This window comes from Plecotus auritus (genome assembly GCF_963455305.1).
Source record: "Plecotus auritus genome assembly, chromosome: 7".
Lineage (NCBI taxonomy): Eukaryota > Metazoa > Chordata > Mammalia > Chiroptera > Vespertilionidae > Plecotus > Plecotus auritus.
The window spans coordinates 78,983,824-78,999,105 of record NC_137774.1 but is presented as its reverse complement, the minus strand read 5'-3'; the positions used below and the strand labels follow the sequence as shown (position 1 = coordinate 78,999,105).

At 50.2% G+C, this 15,282-nt stretch overlaps 1 protein-coding gene across 1 annotated transcript; it reads left to right on the top strand.

Moving 5' to 3' along the window:
* The first annotated feature begins 1,884 nt into the window (after window positions 1–1,884).
* Window positions 1,885–14,915, top strand: DEXI (Dexi homolog). Its single transcript, XM_080680510.1, has 2 exons — window positions 1,885–2,791; window positions 14,250–14,915. The coding sequence occupies exon 1, from the start codon at window positions 2,361–2,363 to the stop codon at window positions 2,646–2,648; it is 288 nt and encodes a 95-aa protein (XP_080536636.1). The 5' UTR covers window positions 1,885–2,360; the 3' UTR covers window positions 2,649–2,791; window positions 14,250–14,915.
* Window positions 14,916–15,282: the final 367 nt, after the last annotated feature.

The window sequence follows — 15,282 nt, the reverse complement described above, 5'->3', positions numbered from 1 at the left end:
CGAACCAACTACAAGGCCCGGCGTGCACCACGCAACTGCGGGCCTGCGGCCTGGGAGAAGAGGCGGAGCGAGAGGAGGAGAATGCGCCGTACCGTCCCGGTGGGCGGGAATGGGAAATTTGTGCGCAGAACCTTAGAAGGAAATTGGAGAAGTAGAGTGATTATAAGTAATGGCAGTATTAACAATTATTAGCTTTATGATTAGCTTTATGATAAGAATAAGATTAGCTATTGCTATACCATGTGCCTAAGCGCTTACATATAATTATTCTAACAACCCCATGAGGTGGGTTCTATTATTATTCTCATTTACTGTCAAGGAAATTGAATCACAGTGAGGTTGACTTGCCCAAGGTCATGCAGCTAGTAAGTGACAGAACTACGATTCAAAACCAGGTACCCTTATTTTTATTCCCCAGTAAAAAACAGACAAACAAAACTAAACTGCATCAATCGGTAATAGCCTTGTTTGTCCTCACAGCCTTTTTCTTTTTCTACTTCAATTTATATTTAGACCTTCAAGCAACAATGTACCAAAACTGGACATCCTGTACTTTGAGAGGATTTCTCTGGTCTTCACCCAAAATCCATGCCATTTCCCAAACTAACATATTTTTGAAAATGGAAACACCAACTTCCTATATGAGCCAAGAAGATGTATCTATAAAAAGTGAGAAGCTCCAAGGAGGTAAAATGACGCTGTTCACCATTTATTCACTTATTTCTATACCTCATACTTATCCAACGCCTATTGTGTACAATCTACTTTGCTCAGGACAGAATTGGACCAGGAGCTAATGTTCTCCCCAATGCCCAGCACAAAGCTTGGTGCTAATAGGTGTTCAGCAAATATTGACAGAGTGAATGAATAAATGAAAGTTTGTTTCACCTGAAGTTGGAGAAAGGTGAAGGATTAATGGTTTTGCTGTGTAATTCATCTAAAGGAGACTTACATCTAAAGAAACAGTCATGGAGGGGGAAAAAGGGGGGCAGGTTCTGGCCTCTAGACACAGGCTAGCGGATCAGCTTCCACGGCCCCACCATTTCTCTGGGTCTTGGTTTCCTCATCTGTAAAAAAGCGTAACTTACTACACTGCCCTGTCTGGCTCCACGTAAGCAATGCATGTAAAGCACCCAGCTCAGTGGCCTGAGATTTAATAGTTTATGGAACTGCTTTGGAAGGCCCTGTGGGCAAGATCAGCCTCCTGAAGGATGTACAAGGGTTCCCCATGAGAAGGGGATTCACTTTTTTTGTGTACTTCTTGGGTTGCTTCTTATTTCTTTGTTGCCAGTAGGGTTGCTTCTTATTTCTTTGTACTTTGTAAGCCATGTTTAAAAACAATAATGCAACCCTGCTGGCTAAAGGTCCGAGCCTGGATATCTCTTTACTCGGGTGTCACTGAACACTACAATGCAGAACTCTCCGCAGTAGGCAGACCTTCCTGCAGCCAGAATTTGGAAACCAAGCGGACATTGGTTGCTTATCCCCACCATAAAAAAACTGGCCCTTTGAGAAAGTTCAAGATTTTCACTATTAAAGTCCACCACCCCTCCCTTACCCCGCCTCCTTTTTCATCTGGTAAACTGAGTCCCAAAAAGGCGTGGCGCCATATTCAAGTCCAGCAGGGTGCAGAGAGAGCTCGCGGTTTCCTTCAGCTTTTGTCGCCTCTAAGTTTGAATTGTGTCGGGTTTCTTTCCAGTCCCCCTACTCCGAGAAGGATTCAAAGAAGCGAATTGGGTTTGAGATCAAGGCGGAGTCCAGAACCAGGAAAAGCAAGCGTCCCCAGGCACAGGGCTGACAAGTACCCGCCCCCAGCCAGCTCGGACCAATGAGCGCGGACAGGGGGCGGCCGGCCAATGAGCGCGGCGTCTCTCTGGAGGCGGAGCTCGGAACGCGACCAGCAGGGCGACGCGGCGGCGGCTGCAGCCATGGGCGCTGAGCCGGAGGAGGCACAAATGGGGCTCGAGGAACTGCCGGGCCGACCTGGAGAGGCTGCCTCCGGGACTGGCCCTCGACGCTGAGCCGCAGTGGGCTCCCCGCCGGCTCTGCGAGGGTCCGTGATTGCGAGCGGGGCTCATCGGAGGAGCCAGATAGCCACCGGGCACTTCGGGGGGGGCCCGCCTGGCCGCGGAGCGAATCGAGAAAGCTGTGTGGGCACATCTGGGGGTACGGGGACCCCTCCACGCACGTTTCGGAGGCCGGGCGCGTCCCCAGGTTTCACCGCCGGAAACCAGCGCCGCCTCGGTCGAGCCGCAGGGCGTCCCTGGATGGCTGAGCTGTCCCCTCGCCGGCCGCCCGGGCGCCACAGCGGCTGAGCTCGCTGGGATCTCCGGGCCGCTGTCGCCCTCGTCGTCCCCTGCATGCCCAGTGCCCGGGTCGCGGCCCACCTGGACGTGCTGGGCCCCTTGAGCCCCTACGTGCCTCCGCCGCTGCTGCCCTCTATGTTCTACGTGGGCCTATTCTTCGTCAATGTGCTGATCCTATACTACGCCTTCCTCATGGAGTACATCGTCCTCAACGTGGGCCTCGTCTTCCTGCCCGAGGACATGGACCAGGCGCTCGTGGACCTCGGCGTGCTCTCCGACCCGGGCTTGGGCCTCTACGATGCCGACTCGGAGCTCGACGTCTTCGATGGTTACTTGGAGTAGGCCTTGCTCCCCCGCAATCCCCCACAACCCGCAACCTTCCACCCGGACCAGCCGCCCAGAACATGCCGCTGCTGCTGGTTGAGGGCACCGTTTGGCCAGGGATGGGACCTCCAGGACGAGGTCCTCTCCGGCCTCCGAGGCCTGTAAGTGCCCTCTGTGCGGGATGAGGACGGATTGGGGCACCGGGGAGGAAGAGGGAGGCCTCCCCAAGCCGGACACACACCCCTCCCCCAGGCTCCTGATTCATTCCTCCATCCACCTCCTCCTCCAGGTCTATTTGGATGTCAGGAATGGCTGGACTCCTTAGGCGCTTAGTTGGGGGTTGGAAGGCTTGCCCTAAGGAAGGTGACAGCTGTTGAAGAGGGGAAGGGAGGCAGGGCCTAAGTAGTGTTTGGGTTAGCCATGCTGCCAACTGTCACAGCTTATGGAAAAACCTTTGCACCCAAATCTATTGGAGGCAGAACTGTCAGCTCCTCCCCCTATCCTCAGTCTAGCTTGAAGATGACCTTGATTTGCGGGGTGGGTGGGGGGGGGGGGAGATTCTCACTAGTCCTGGAAGGATAAAGATTTGGAGTGTCCCAAAAGGTAGGAAGCCAGGCACTGGTCACCTTTGTCTTGTGGCCTCTTGGAGCCTGAGAGCAAGGGCTTCTGGCTGGGGTTTTAAGAGGAGAAACCTCCTTTAGCAAAGAACCTTGTACTTTTGGCCTTGGGTTTGCTGCTGACTTGGAGTCAGGTTTCAGGGTGAAACTGCAAGGGCTGCCAGTTTCACAAACTGCCTTCATGGAGCAGGGGGGGAAAGGGGACGGGGACAGGATGGGGAAGGAGCGGGGACTTTGCCTGCGTGTTTGCAAGGCCTCAGGGGGCTCTTGGGTATGCAGAAGAAACCACAGGATCATTGCACTAAGGTGTTCAAGTCCTGCCTCTGGGCTGCAACCAGGTAGCTGTGTCCAGGCCCACATGTTTGCTGGTGGGAGAGAAATGAAAATCCAGAAAGGAGAAAATCTTGGCCAAAGTAACACATCAAGGAAGAGAGGCAGATAAATAAAAAGAAAAGAAACATACAAAACAACACACACAAAAAAGGAAAATAGGCAGCTGGACTAGATGGGAGAGACAGGCAGACTGTTGTGTCTGGTGAGGGTTCACAGGGCATGTAGGGACTTCTTGACTGGAGCCCCTCAGCTGGCCAGTGCTGGAGTGTCACTAGGCACAGGGTCTGAGTTGCAAAGGAAGAGGGATACTGAGGCATTGGGCAAGGGCTTCTTTTGGAAAACAAACACTAATTGCCACTCATCCCAAGCAGGCTGAATTAACACCTCTGCTCTGTGGTCTTCCTAAGCCAAGATACCATAGTCAGGTGACTTAGGGTGGGGCAGAATCTACTGCCAGTAATGGGGGAAGGCGGGGAGGAGAGGCAGGAGCTCCCTGAGGGGTTAACAGTGAGATTTTTTTGAAGAAAGCTTTATTTGAGCTACTCTCTATAACTACCCAGTCTGCCTGCCTTCCATCCATCCATCCATCCATCCATCCATCCGTTCTTTTATTGAACAAATGTGTACTGAGTATCTACTGTGCCTGGTGGATGAACACAATGAACAAGATAGACTTAGCCCCAGCCCTCTAGTCACTTGGTAAGAAGGACAAGCAGGTTCCCAAACAAGATAATCAGATTTTTTTGAGAGCTATGAAGGCAGGTAAGGACATGGGCATCCGTATTGTGTTCACAGCTGTTTCCTCAGCACTTAGAATAGCACCTAGCATTTAGTAGGTGCTCAATAAATGTCTATCGGGTAAGTGACACAGAAGAATAGAGATGGGCTGCTTCAGATGGAGGTGTCACAGAAGGCCCTTCTGAGCTCTAAATTGATAGGAGCCAGACATGGCAACCTGGAGAAGAGCCATACGGGCAGAGGAACTGCCAGTGCCAAGGCCGTGGGGCGGAGAGGGTTGGTTCTTCCAACAACTAAAAGGAGGCTATTGTGGCAGGAGAGCAGCCCCAGGAGAGGTCAGTGGGGTGGGCGGTAGCCAGACTGTGTGGGACTTGGAGGCCACAGCCATGAGCAATGAGAAGCCACCAGTAGGGATGACACATTTCCACTTCACATTCTGCAAAGATGGCTTAGGCTCTTGTGGGCAAAATGAGTTATAGGAGCAAGTGTGGAAACAGGATAGCCAGTTAGAAGCTGTTCAGTTGCTCAGGCCAGAGGTGACCAAGGCTAGGATGAGGCAAGGTTAGTAAAGATGGAGAAACACAAATAGACCAAGAACACCTTTTGAAGGTAGAACTATGGAATCCATTCAAAGCCTGTACTGAGTATTGATCGTCTATACTGGTTCCATGCCCTTTGTGTATTCACTGATTGAGTCATTCAGCAAATGTTAACTCTGCCTGCTCTTCTGCGAGGCTCCAGGATCCCAAGATGAATCCCTGCCTCCAAGCCAAGTGCTTGACTTTCAGACAGTGTAATTTGGAGAAGACTGTCTTATTTTATCCCTTCAGCACATCAACAGAAACACTTCCCCTTGCAAATGAAAACATTGGCATACTCTGAACCAAAAACCGAAGCCCAAATGCTTTGACATACTTTTTAGCAAACACTGTTTGAGCAGAAACACAGGAAGTATGTCTCAAGGACACCCTTGCAAAGCTTTCAAAGTGACAGAGCTGGACCCTGGGAAATTGGGAGGCCAGGGGCGGTGGGAAATACTCGTGCCTGGAGAAATGGTGGAAGTCACACACATTATTCCTCCTTCTCCACTCCCAAATCCAAACCAAGGTAGTCTTGGCCCCAAGGACTGGGGAAGCCCAGACTTGGTTGGGTGAGGGGTGGCTAAAAGCAGGAAAAGCCTTTGGGGAAGATAAAGATGATCTGACAGCACCCCATCTCCAGGCTCCTTTCCATAAGCAGAGGAACACCAGTGGTCAAATCTTACTCTTCTCACACATTCTCACGTGGACATAGTCTCATGAAACACTGACTAAGCGTGAGGGGCATGCCAAGCAGTTGGGGAAAGGGTGGATCTCAAGACGAAAAGATTCACTCACTTTTGCTCCCTCTTTTTCTTTTTTCTCTTTATGTGAGTACCTGCATAATTTAGGTCCTCAAACATTTGTGGAGAACTTACTAAGGAGGCTGTATTAGGGTCAGACACCCCCGATTCAGATGCCCTGGGTTAAAATCCCAACCCTCATTGTGACTTTGGGCATGCTACATAACTCCCTGCATGTCAGGTTCCTCTTCTATAAAGCAGAGATAATGAAAATTGACTTCCTTGTGAGGATTAAATGAGATATATGTAAAGCTCTTAAGCCTTCCTGTGATATATTAAAAGTAAACACTATCATTAACAGATACAATGGAAGTGTGTATACTCAGGCCCTTGAATATATGAACCTGCACATAATACCCACTGGTAATTTAGATTCCCTGATGAGCGACGGAGGACTGGCTGGCTGAGCGATGGGCAGGTCCAGAACTAGACTACTGGGATAGACTTCTTACTCTGCCTTCTAGGTCTGGGACCCTCAGGAGTCCTTGCTCATTGTGCTGTGCCCGCCAAAGGCCACCAGATCTGGAGCCCAAGAGCCACAGCTCTGTGGTTTTCCTGGAGTGTTAATCATTGCCCAGGAGCAGGGGGAATAGGGAGTCAGTCCCAGGAGAAAGGGCCACTGTGGCTGGCCTGGGAGCTGAGGAGAGTCCTAGTGTCCTAGCAGTTCTGGTGTGGAGGCAGCTCAGCTGGATTGATTTGTCCTGATTCTTGATGAAAGCCCACAGTGCTGCCAGCCCTCTCTTGGCACACAGGAAGGGCTGAGGGAAAGGAGCCTCACTGCACTGGGAATGGAGAGACTTGAGAATGCAGCTGCCAGTCACGTGCCTGGCGGAACTCGGATTTGGAGCTAAGGGTAACCAGACCCAGCGGTCAACTTATTACAGGGTTTCTCAGCTTCAGTGTCCCGACTGGGTGCTGCAACTACTCTTCCCTGATCTACCTGCCCTGCTCCCTCATGCCAAACTGTGGCATGTGCCATCAGCAGAAGACACAGGCAGCTGGCATACCACTGCTCTGCTCAGAAACCCAAACCTTTTTGGGGGCATGGGCACGATAGAGTCAGGTCCTGGGAGATCCCCCAGGCAGCTGGTGGAGCTCCAGGCAGGGGTCTGGTCTGACAGGAAACCAGGTAGGAAGTTGTGACTACTACCCAGATGAGACAGGCGATGATGATGAGGGGAGGCACGTGTATCCGTAGGCCTGCTGACTCTCCAGCTCTGTCCTGACATGATGCTGATCTGGAAGGGCGCTGTCCACAGGATGCATTGGTTTTGTTTTGTTTTTTATAATTGTCACCCGAAGATATTTTTCCATTGATTTTAGAGAGCGTGGAAGGGAGAAGGAGAGACAGAGAAACACCAATGTGAGAGAGACACATCGATTGGTTGCCTCCCACATGCCCCTGACCAGGGCCGGAAGCCTGCAACCAAGGTACATGCCCTTGACCAGAATTGAACCTGGGACTCTTCAGTCCACAGGCTGATGCTCTGTCTACTGAGCCAAACTGGCTAGGGCAGGATACATTGGTTTTGGCTGAACCTTTAGACCTAGAAAACTCCCAGTATCTGTTTCAAGACAGCTGAGATACCAGAGGTCCTGCTCCCTTGACTCTGTGTTACACAAACTAGATTTCGTCCAAGGAACACCCTCACAGGCCTTGTATCTGCTCTGTTGAACTAAGAAATTTAAGGGCTCCTCTTGACCATTCGTTTTCCTGGTTAATCTGCTGACTTTCTTCCCTCCCCCACTCCCCAGGGGGCTTAGTTTGCTTTTGGGAAACCAAGATCACAATAAAAGGGACAGGCATCATTATCCCCATCACAGAAATAAAGAAACAGAGGCCCAGAAAGGAAATAAGGCTAGGGGAACAAAGCTGAGTAAAGAGCTGAGCCTCTCTACCCAGTGCTGTGGTTGGTGTGGGGTGCAGGGGCCTCCAGGGAGGGCTCTGACTTCTGACCCTTACCCTTAGAGCACTACTCCGGACTCTGCCAGACCTGCCTCATGTACTCATTCCTTTTATCTGAGTTTTTTCTTTTAAATAAAGCTTTTTAAATTTACAATTATATAAAAGTCATAGGAAGAGTACAAAGAATTTCCATATCCTCCACCCAAATTCACCAATTGTACCGATTAACGTTTTGCAACATTTGCTCATGTGCTCACTAGGTGTGTGTACCTGCATATGTGTATAATTATTTTTCTGAAAATAGATTGCAGATGTTATGTTCCTTTGCTCCTAAATATTTCAGTGTGAATTTCCTGAGAATAAGGACACTTACTAATAGAACCACAGTACAATGGTCAACATCAGCTAATTTAACATTGATACAATCCTAGGACCAATCTAATTTATGCCTTTATTCAAATTTCATCAATTGTCCGAATAGTGTCCTTTCACAGTAAAAAGGTTGGAGGGGTGGGGGGAGTTGAGGTCCAGGATCCAATCCCAGATCAGCCCTTTGCATTAATTGTGTCTCTTGTGCCTTCTTCAGTCTGGGACAGCTCCTCCGTCTATCTCTCATGACATTGACATCTGTGAAGAATACCAGTTAGGTATTTTGTAGAATGTCTCACTTTGGGTTTGTCCAATGCTTACTCTTGAGATTAGATTCAGATGATGAATTTTTGGCAGGAACACCACAGAGAAGTGAGAGTATGTTTTTCTGATTGCAGCATATGAGAAGACACATGACACCTGTCTGCCCCATTGCTGGTGATGTGAACCTTGATCACTTGGCCAAGGTGGTGTCTGTCAGTTCTTTCCACTGTAAAGTTACTATTTCTCCCTTTATAATTTATAGTTTGTGATTAAGTCTACTAGTTTTAATGCTTCGTTTTTAAAAAATATTTTCATGTGAATTTTTAAAAAAGAATGTTTATATCACTGAAAATAGAAAACCAGCATCACTTGGCATGGATAAAAACAGGAAGTGCCAAAGTCATTAACTTCTGGCCAAATAGTAAGGCCAGCTAAAGGTGCAGGGCCTCTGGCCTGCTCTTTGTTAAAAAGGCAGATTAGCAACAGTCAGGTGATAAGATACTCCAGCTCCAGAGTGGAACTTTCTCCTCAAAGTATTCAAGGGTCGATCTAGAACCAAAGTGAACTGCTTGCTCACCTCATGTGACTCGGTGTTACTTAAGGCCATCTCCATGTGCCCCTTAAAATGATGGCTTAGAGACTTTGCAGTAAGATTGGGGTTTAAATCCCAGCTCCACCAACACCTTGGACAAGTGATTCACCTCCTCGGGCCTCAGTTTCCTTCTCTGTGAACTGGGGATGATAGCATCTGCTGCAGGGCTTGTGCACAGTAGATGAGATGGGGAAGGAAGGACTCATAGCCAGTTCTTAATAAATGATGCTGTCAGTGTTGATGGTATGGCACACCCAGAGGGGGCTTGGCCCAGGAAGCCTTCCCCTTTCCTTGGCTCTCTTACTCTTGGGGGCCAGTTACCAAGGAGGGTATGTCAGTGTGGGCAACCTTTGAGCAGCCCAAGGCTGATAACTGATACTCTCGAAGCCCTCATCCCTTGCCCCAGTCTTGGGGGTGGCTGGGAGCTGGTTCCAGTCCCTTACCTCCAGAAGGGATAGGAATCCTGGTATTCCTTCCTGGCATGGACTTGGTGGTGGGGTGGTTAAAAATAACCGCCCCTCTCACATCCATAACTTCCCCAGAGCATCACCCCGTGAAGCAGGCAGAGCAGGGCTCATTAGCTTCATTATGCAGGAAGGACACTGAGGCTTAGGAAGGTTCAGTGACTCACCCCAGATGCCAAGCTATCAGGTAGCTAAGGTGGGCCTCCCAGCCACACTTCTGGTGCTTCCCCAGTGAGGTCACCTGTCAGGCGTCCCTGGAGACAGCAAGTACACTGAAGCAGAGTGCCATCCGCCTCTCAGCGCTCTGCCACCTCTATGGCACCTACTACTTTTCCCTTTTGACCAGAGAAGCCAGGCCCAGGCTTGCTTTTGCAGGCCAGGGGTATCTAGCTAGAATTCATAGTTTCATTTCCATTATGTTTACTTTTAGCATTGCCTCATGTTTATGACAAATTATATCAATTTTTATTCATGATAATGGCATAAAGGTTCCTTTTAAATTTTTGTAGTTAAGAGGTGTGTTGCGCTAGCTGGTTTGGCTCCGTGGATAGAGCATCAGCCCGGCTTTGATTCCTGTCAAGGGCACGTACCTTGGTTGCAGGTGCCCCAGCCCTGGTCGGGTGCATGCAGGAGGCAACCAATCAATGTGTCTCTCTCACATCAATGTTTCTCTCTGTCTTTCCCTCTCTCTCCCACTCTTTCTAAAAATCAGTGGAAAAATATCCTCAGGTGAGGATTAACAAAAGAAAAGAGGTGTGATGATTGAAAATACTAAATAAAGAGCAGTCCAGGTGGTTCTTGGGTGTGGCAGGACTTGTGAAGGTGTTGGGCAGACGCCGCCCTACAGAAGGCCTCACGGAATCTTGGACACTGACCAAATGGAAACACGTTCTGGACAAAGAATCTTCACAAGCCCCACGGCTGATGAGCATCAATAGCAGACATATGAACCAGAATCCACATTTGAGAAGCTGACTTCCATCAGAGACATGAGCCAGGCGGCCAGGCAGCTTCTCCTTTCCTGTCCCCTCGTGGCCACACACTTGTCAACTAGACAAGGCGGAGGCCCTCCTGCTGCACAGCCCGTCCCAGAGACCACAGTGGAGACACTGGGCAAATCATACTTGGATGACCTCTTTGGTGATGTCATCACTTTGGTTGGTCGGTTGATACATGGACAAAGAGCAACGAGTAATGGGTTTCCAACAGGCAAGGTCTTTGGAGGGAAGAAGAGCTGCTTTCAGAAGGCCCCAGCGTTGAGGAGGCCCCTCCTGGTGTTTTCTAGCTGGGAACATGTGGGGACAAGTAGAGGAACCAGCACATACCCGGTCTCCTGTGTGCTGGGTAGGGCAGGCATTCCACCTACGCGATTTCATGTGATCCTCACAACTAACAGCCCAAAGAAGTAGGCACTGTTGTCTTCCTTTCAGATGAGGAAATCGGCCCAGAGAAATTAGGTGATTTGCCTGAGGTCGCACAGCTAAGAAGGGAGAGCCAGAATTACCCGGTAGGGCAGAACTACAAAAAAGAATCCCCTTTCAGTATGTCCAGAGCATCGTTCCACCAGCACCCTTAAGATACATAGGCCATTTACTCACTTAAGCCCTATCCTCAAGCTGGGATATTGGTGCTTAAAATGGATTAAGTGCCCAACTATCATTCTAATGAAAAGCAAGTCAGCCACTCACTCCCTCTGTCCACCTCTGGGGAGTGGCCTGGAATGAGGTTACAGTTTCAGAAATAAAGAAAAACAGCCAATGGCTAATGAATTGTCTCATGTTCTAATGATGTTAGCCATTGCTTGGATTCTCTAAGCTGCAGCCTGGGATGGTTTTCAGCTGCGGCTTTTTTTTTTTTTTTTTTAAATCCTCAACTGAGGATATTTTTTCCATTGCTTTTCAGAGAGGGAAGGAGAGGGAGAGAGCACATTGATTAGTTGCTTCTGCACGCACCCTGATGGGGGAGGGAGAGCAGGGAGCAAACCTGAAACTCAGGTACATGTCCTTGACCAGGAATCAAACACACGACCCTTCAGTGTGTGGGCTGACACTCTGAACACTGAGCAACACTGGCCAGGGTTCAGCTAGGGCTTCTGATGCCTTGGAGGAAAGAGATGGACCAAAGATGCTGAGAGGAATTAAGACTTTGGGGTCAGACCAAGGAGGTTCAAATCCTGGCTCTGCTGTATGGCCTTGCACAATTTCCTTAACCTCTCTGAGCCCCATCTGAAATTCAGGAATAATGGTCCTCCTTGGCCCCACCTGCTAGGGTTGTTTTGAGGAATAGGTTAAGACATGAGTTAAAGCAGATAGTACAAGGTGAGTGTAAAGTGTTTGATCAAGGTCAGCTGTTCTCATTCTGGGTTTTGCTGTGAGACCAGACTTGCAAGTCAGAGAAGCAGGGGATTGGTCTTTAACAGCCACAGTGGGTGGCCCAGATGAGAGGTCCCAGGACATCTTCCAGCCATGGATGCAGAAGCCTGGGACGATGTCTCTGTGCTTGACTTGCTGTGTGACTTAGGGCAGGTCACCACCTTCTCTGGGCCCCTTCATTCTCTGTGGAGTGAGCGGAACTAACTTGGATCAGTATCTCCCAAACCTCACATGACACCTTCAACACTTTTCGTCCTGTTGCCTGAACTATTATTTATGTAGTTGTTTTCTTTAAACCGGCTCCCTAAGTTTTTAAAGTGAAATTAATGTTCTAGGAAAAGAGGAACTTTATGTTACTATCAGAAATGGAAAATTGGCATCACTTGCCATAAATAGAAAGTGACCCTATAGATAAACACCATGGAAACAAAAGAGCTAGTGAATTCCTGCTGAGCCAGCTCCTGCGAGGCCCTATATTAGCACAGGAGAGAGGTGCTCCAGCCTTCCTGACAGGCTCCGGGACTTGTCAACTAGACAAGGCAGAGGCCCTCCTGCTGCACAGCCACTGGGCTGTTCGTTGTGTTCACAAGGACTGGGAAAGGAGTGAGTCTGTTCCATGGGGTTCTGTGTTCTCTAACACCCCATCCCCACAAGTCTGAAATGGGCTCAAGCATGATCCCCTGCCTTGGAGGTGGCTGCAGTGAGCCCAGTAAGGTTGAATCTGAAGGAAGAATCCTGCTCCAGGTTCATGGACACCAGGTTCTCAGGAGCACCCCCATAGGAACCCCAGAGGTTACTTGGAGGACGGAGGTCAACAGAAGGTGGACTCCTGGCAGGAGGGGGGTGGGGTACCTGTTAACACCTCTCTACAGGGCCAAGAGCTCCGATGCTGATGTTCTGGCTGTGGCCCCGGTTCCCCTTCCCACCTGTCAGGTCTAGTGGGGAGGTGGGCTGGGGCCCGAGAACTCAAAGACCAGTGTCATTAGTGGAAGCCGGGGAAGGTCTCTGAGCCGTGGAAGGATGGGTCCCCAGCTGGCCTCCAGGAGGTGAATCTGGCAGAGAACACAAGAAACTTGAACAAGTTGGCCCCTGCTACCCTCTCCAGCCTTGTCTCCCCACGGGCCTGCCTTCTACCCCTCCCCCAACCCATGCCAAACTACAGGAGGTTCCAAGACCTGCTGTGCCCTGGTCACCTGCCCTCTACCTGGCATGCCTTTTGTGCACAGCCTTTCCCGTTCATCCCCTGTGCATCCTCCTGTTGTCGGGTATATTACCTTGGGCTGAAATTGTTCACTATATTGTGACAAAGGCAGGAGCTGCACTCCTCATGGGGTCCCTGGCACCCAGCTCAGGACCTGGCACACGGGTGGTACAGGGTTTGGTAATCTTTGAGATCTGTGGGACAAAGCCCTGGATAGGTGGGCATCCTTACACCCTTTCTTAGTGTCTCTACCTGAAAGTGGAATCATAATAGACTCCTGGGGTTGTTAGGAGGGTGGAATGAAATCACCTGTGTAAGGCTCCATTGCAGGTGTGCTCTCCTGTGAGCAGACCAGGGATGAAGATTCAAGTGCAAGTCGTTTGTTTGGGAGGTGATCCTAGCACTTGCTGGCAGCCTGCACCTGCAGGAGATGCATGGTTCTCAGTGGAAGCAGTTCTACCCCCTTGGGTGGTCTTTGTTAATGGGGCAAGGGGGCATTTTTGTTGTTACTGTACCTGGGGATGCTGCTGGCAGTTAGTGGTCAGCGGCCAGAGATGCTACTAACATTCTGCAATGCCCAGAGAATCATCTGCCCCAAATGTCAATAGTGCCCTGATGAACAAGACGTGTTGGTATTTAACAAAGTTTTATATGATGCTGGATGATGTTTGTAGAAGGGATAGTCTGAACTGGCAAAGATGAGACTCGGAACTGGGGCAGAGGATGGGCATGGGAGTATGACACTGCAGACATACTGGCACCAGCTGGACAGAGAGAAGGGCAAGGGAGTGGGGACCTTCAAGGGGCCTGGCAGTGGGGATGATGCTGTGTCCTGGGAGAAAGAGCTAAGTGGGGCTGCTAAGTATGTTGGCTGTGGCCACAGCCTTCCTGTAGGCTGTGAAGCATTTATGGGCAAGGTGGGAGGTGCTGCCAAGCCCTGCCCACTACCCAGAGCTTGCTCAGCTGCCCTAGAGCTCATGTCAGCTGGCAGACTCTTGGGTGACCACTGCATGGGCTGCCCTCTCTCAGGTACCAGGATTCCCTCCCTCCTTCCCAATAACGGACAGTCTTCCTCCCCCACGTAAAATTGCACTGGTTCTTCAGCCCAGGGTCCTTAGAAATCAGTCAAATTCATTAAAAGAAATTTTAAATAAGTTACCGGAAAACACTCCCAGCCCAGTCCCCCCCTGCTTCCACAAGCCTGGCATACCAGGGCTAACCTCTGGGGCTTCTGGTGGTTCCCTGAGAGTGAGGAATAGAAGGAAGACTTCCCTGGCCCGCCAGGAGCCTCCTGAGGCCTGGTGGATGGGTCCAGAGCCCCATCAGACGGGTGGCAGTTGGTGCTTCCATGTTGGTAACGCCCTTTTTTTCTCTCTTGTTAGGCCTGCTCCCTTCAAAAGTTCTGTGCCAACAGAGAGGTTCCCGTCCAGACCCAGGACAGTGGGATGGAGAGGTGGAGACTGAGTGCCGAGGTCAGGAAGGCATTTGTCCCCCTCCCCAAAGGGAGAAGGCGGGCATGTCCGAAGACCTCTCCCGCCTGCAGCATTGCACACATGGCCTTGCCTTGGCTTCTGGCCTTCCGCATTGCGATGGATGTTTACAGGAACCCAGCCAGAGTATGCCTCCCTGCTCTTTATCCCCGACTGCACCTGCTCCCCACACTTAACTTTCAAGAGGACACTTCAAACCGCGGACATACACACAGAAGCGACAGGCAACTCCGGCTCATGCACTTGGAGCCCTGAGCCTGACTGGGTTTGGCCCAGGCTGATCTTAGCGGCAGCGACTGTTTCAGGGAATGACTCCGAAGGAGAAGAGGCAGGGAAGGTATCGGGGCTGAGGGCAAGGCTTTGACTTATTCATTTGAAGTTGCTTCTTCATCAAGTTGCCAAAACTGATCCATCACGCCTGGGGAGGCCATGTTGCTCCTCTGGCCAGAATTATTTTTAGAAAATGTGAGTGGTTTGAATACTGGACTTGGATAAACCTGTAAAAGCAATACTTAGGAGGCTGACTTCTTTCAATTAAAAAAATGTATGCAACTTCAATCCCTGCGGACCTGCCTTTTATTTTATTTTTTTTTTTTTTGAGATTTGGGAAAGGAATTCATAAGCAGAAAACCTCATATTTGACAAAGGGCAAAAGAGTCAGGGCCTCTCAAGTTTGAGATCTAGCCAGGTGTGGAGTCTGCCCAAACTGGGCTGGTGTGGGAGGCCCAGACCAGTCCCCTCCCTGCTTCCACAAGCCTGGCATACCAGGACTAACCTTTGGGGTGTGGTGGCACAGGCCTGGTGGCCAAACTGGAAATTGGGCCCAAATCCCCAAGAATCAGAGGTGTGGTATTCGCTGGGCACACAGTAGAACCCAGAGAAGATAAGGGAGGGAGGGAGAAACAAATGAGTGAAATAGGGCCCA

What these genes read in the sequence shown, in the direction of transcription:
- DEXI (XM_080680510.1), top strand. Translation starts at nt 2,361, where the DNA reads ATGCCCAGTGCCCGGGTCGCGGCCCACCTGGACGTGCTGGGCCCCTTG.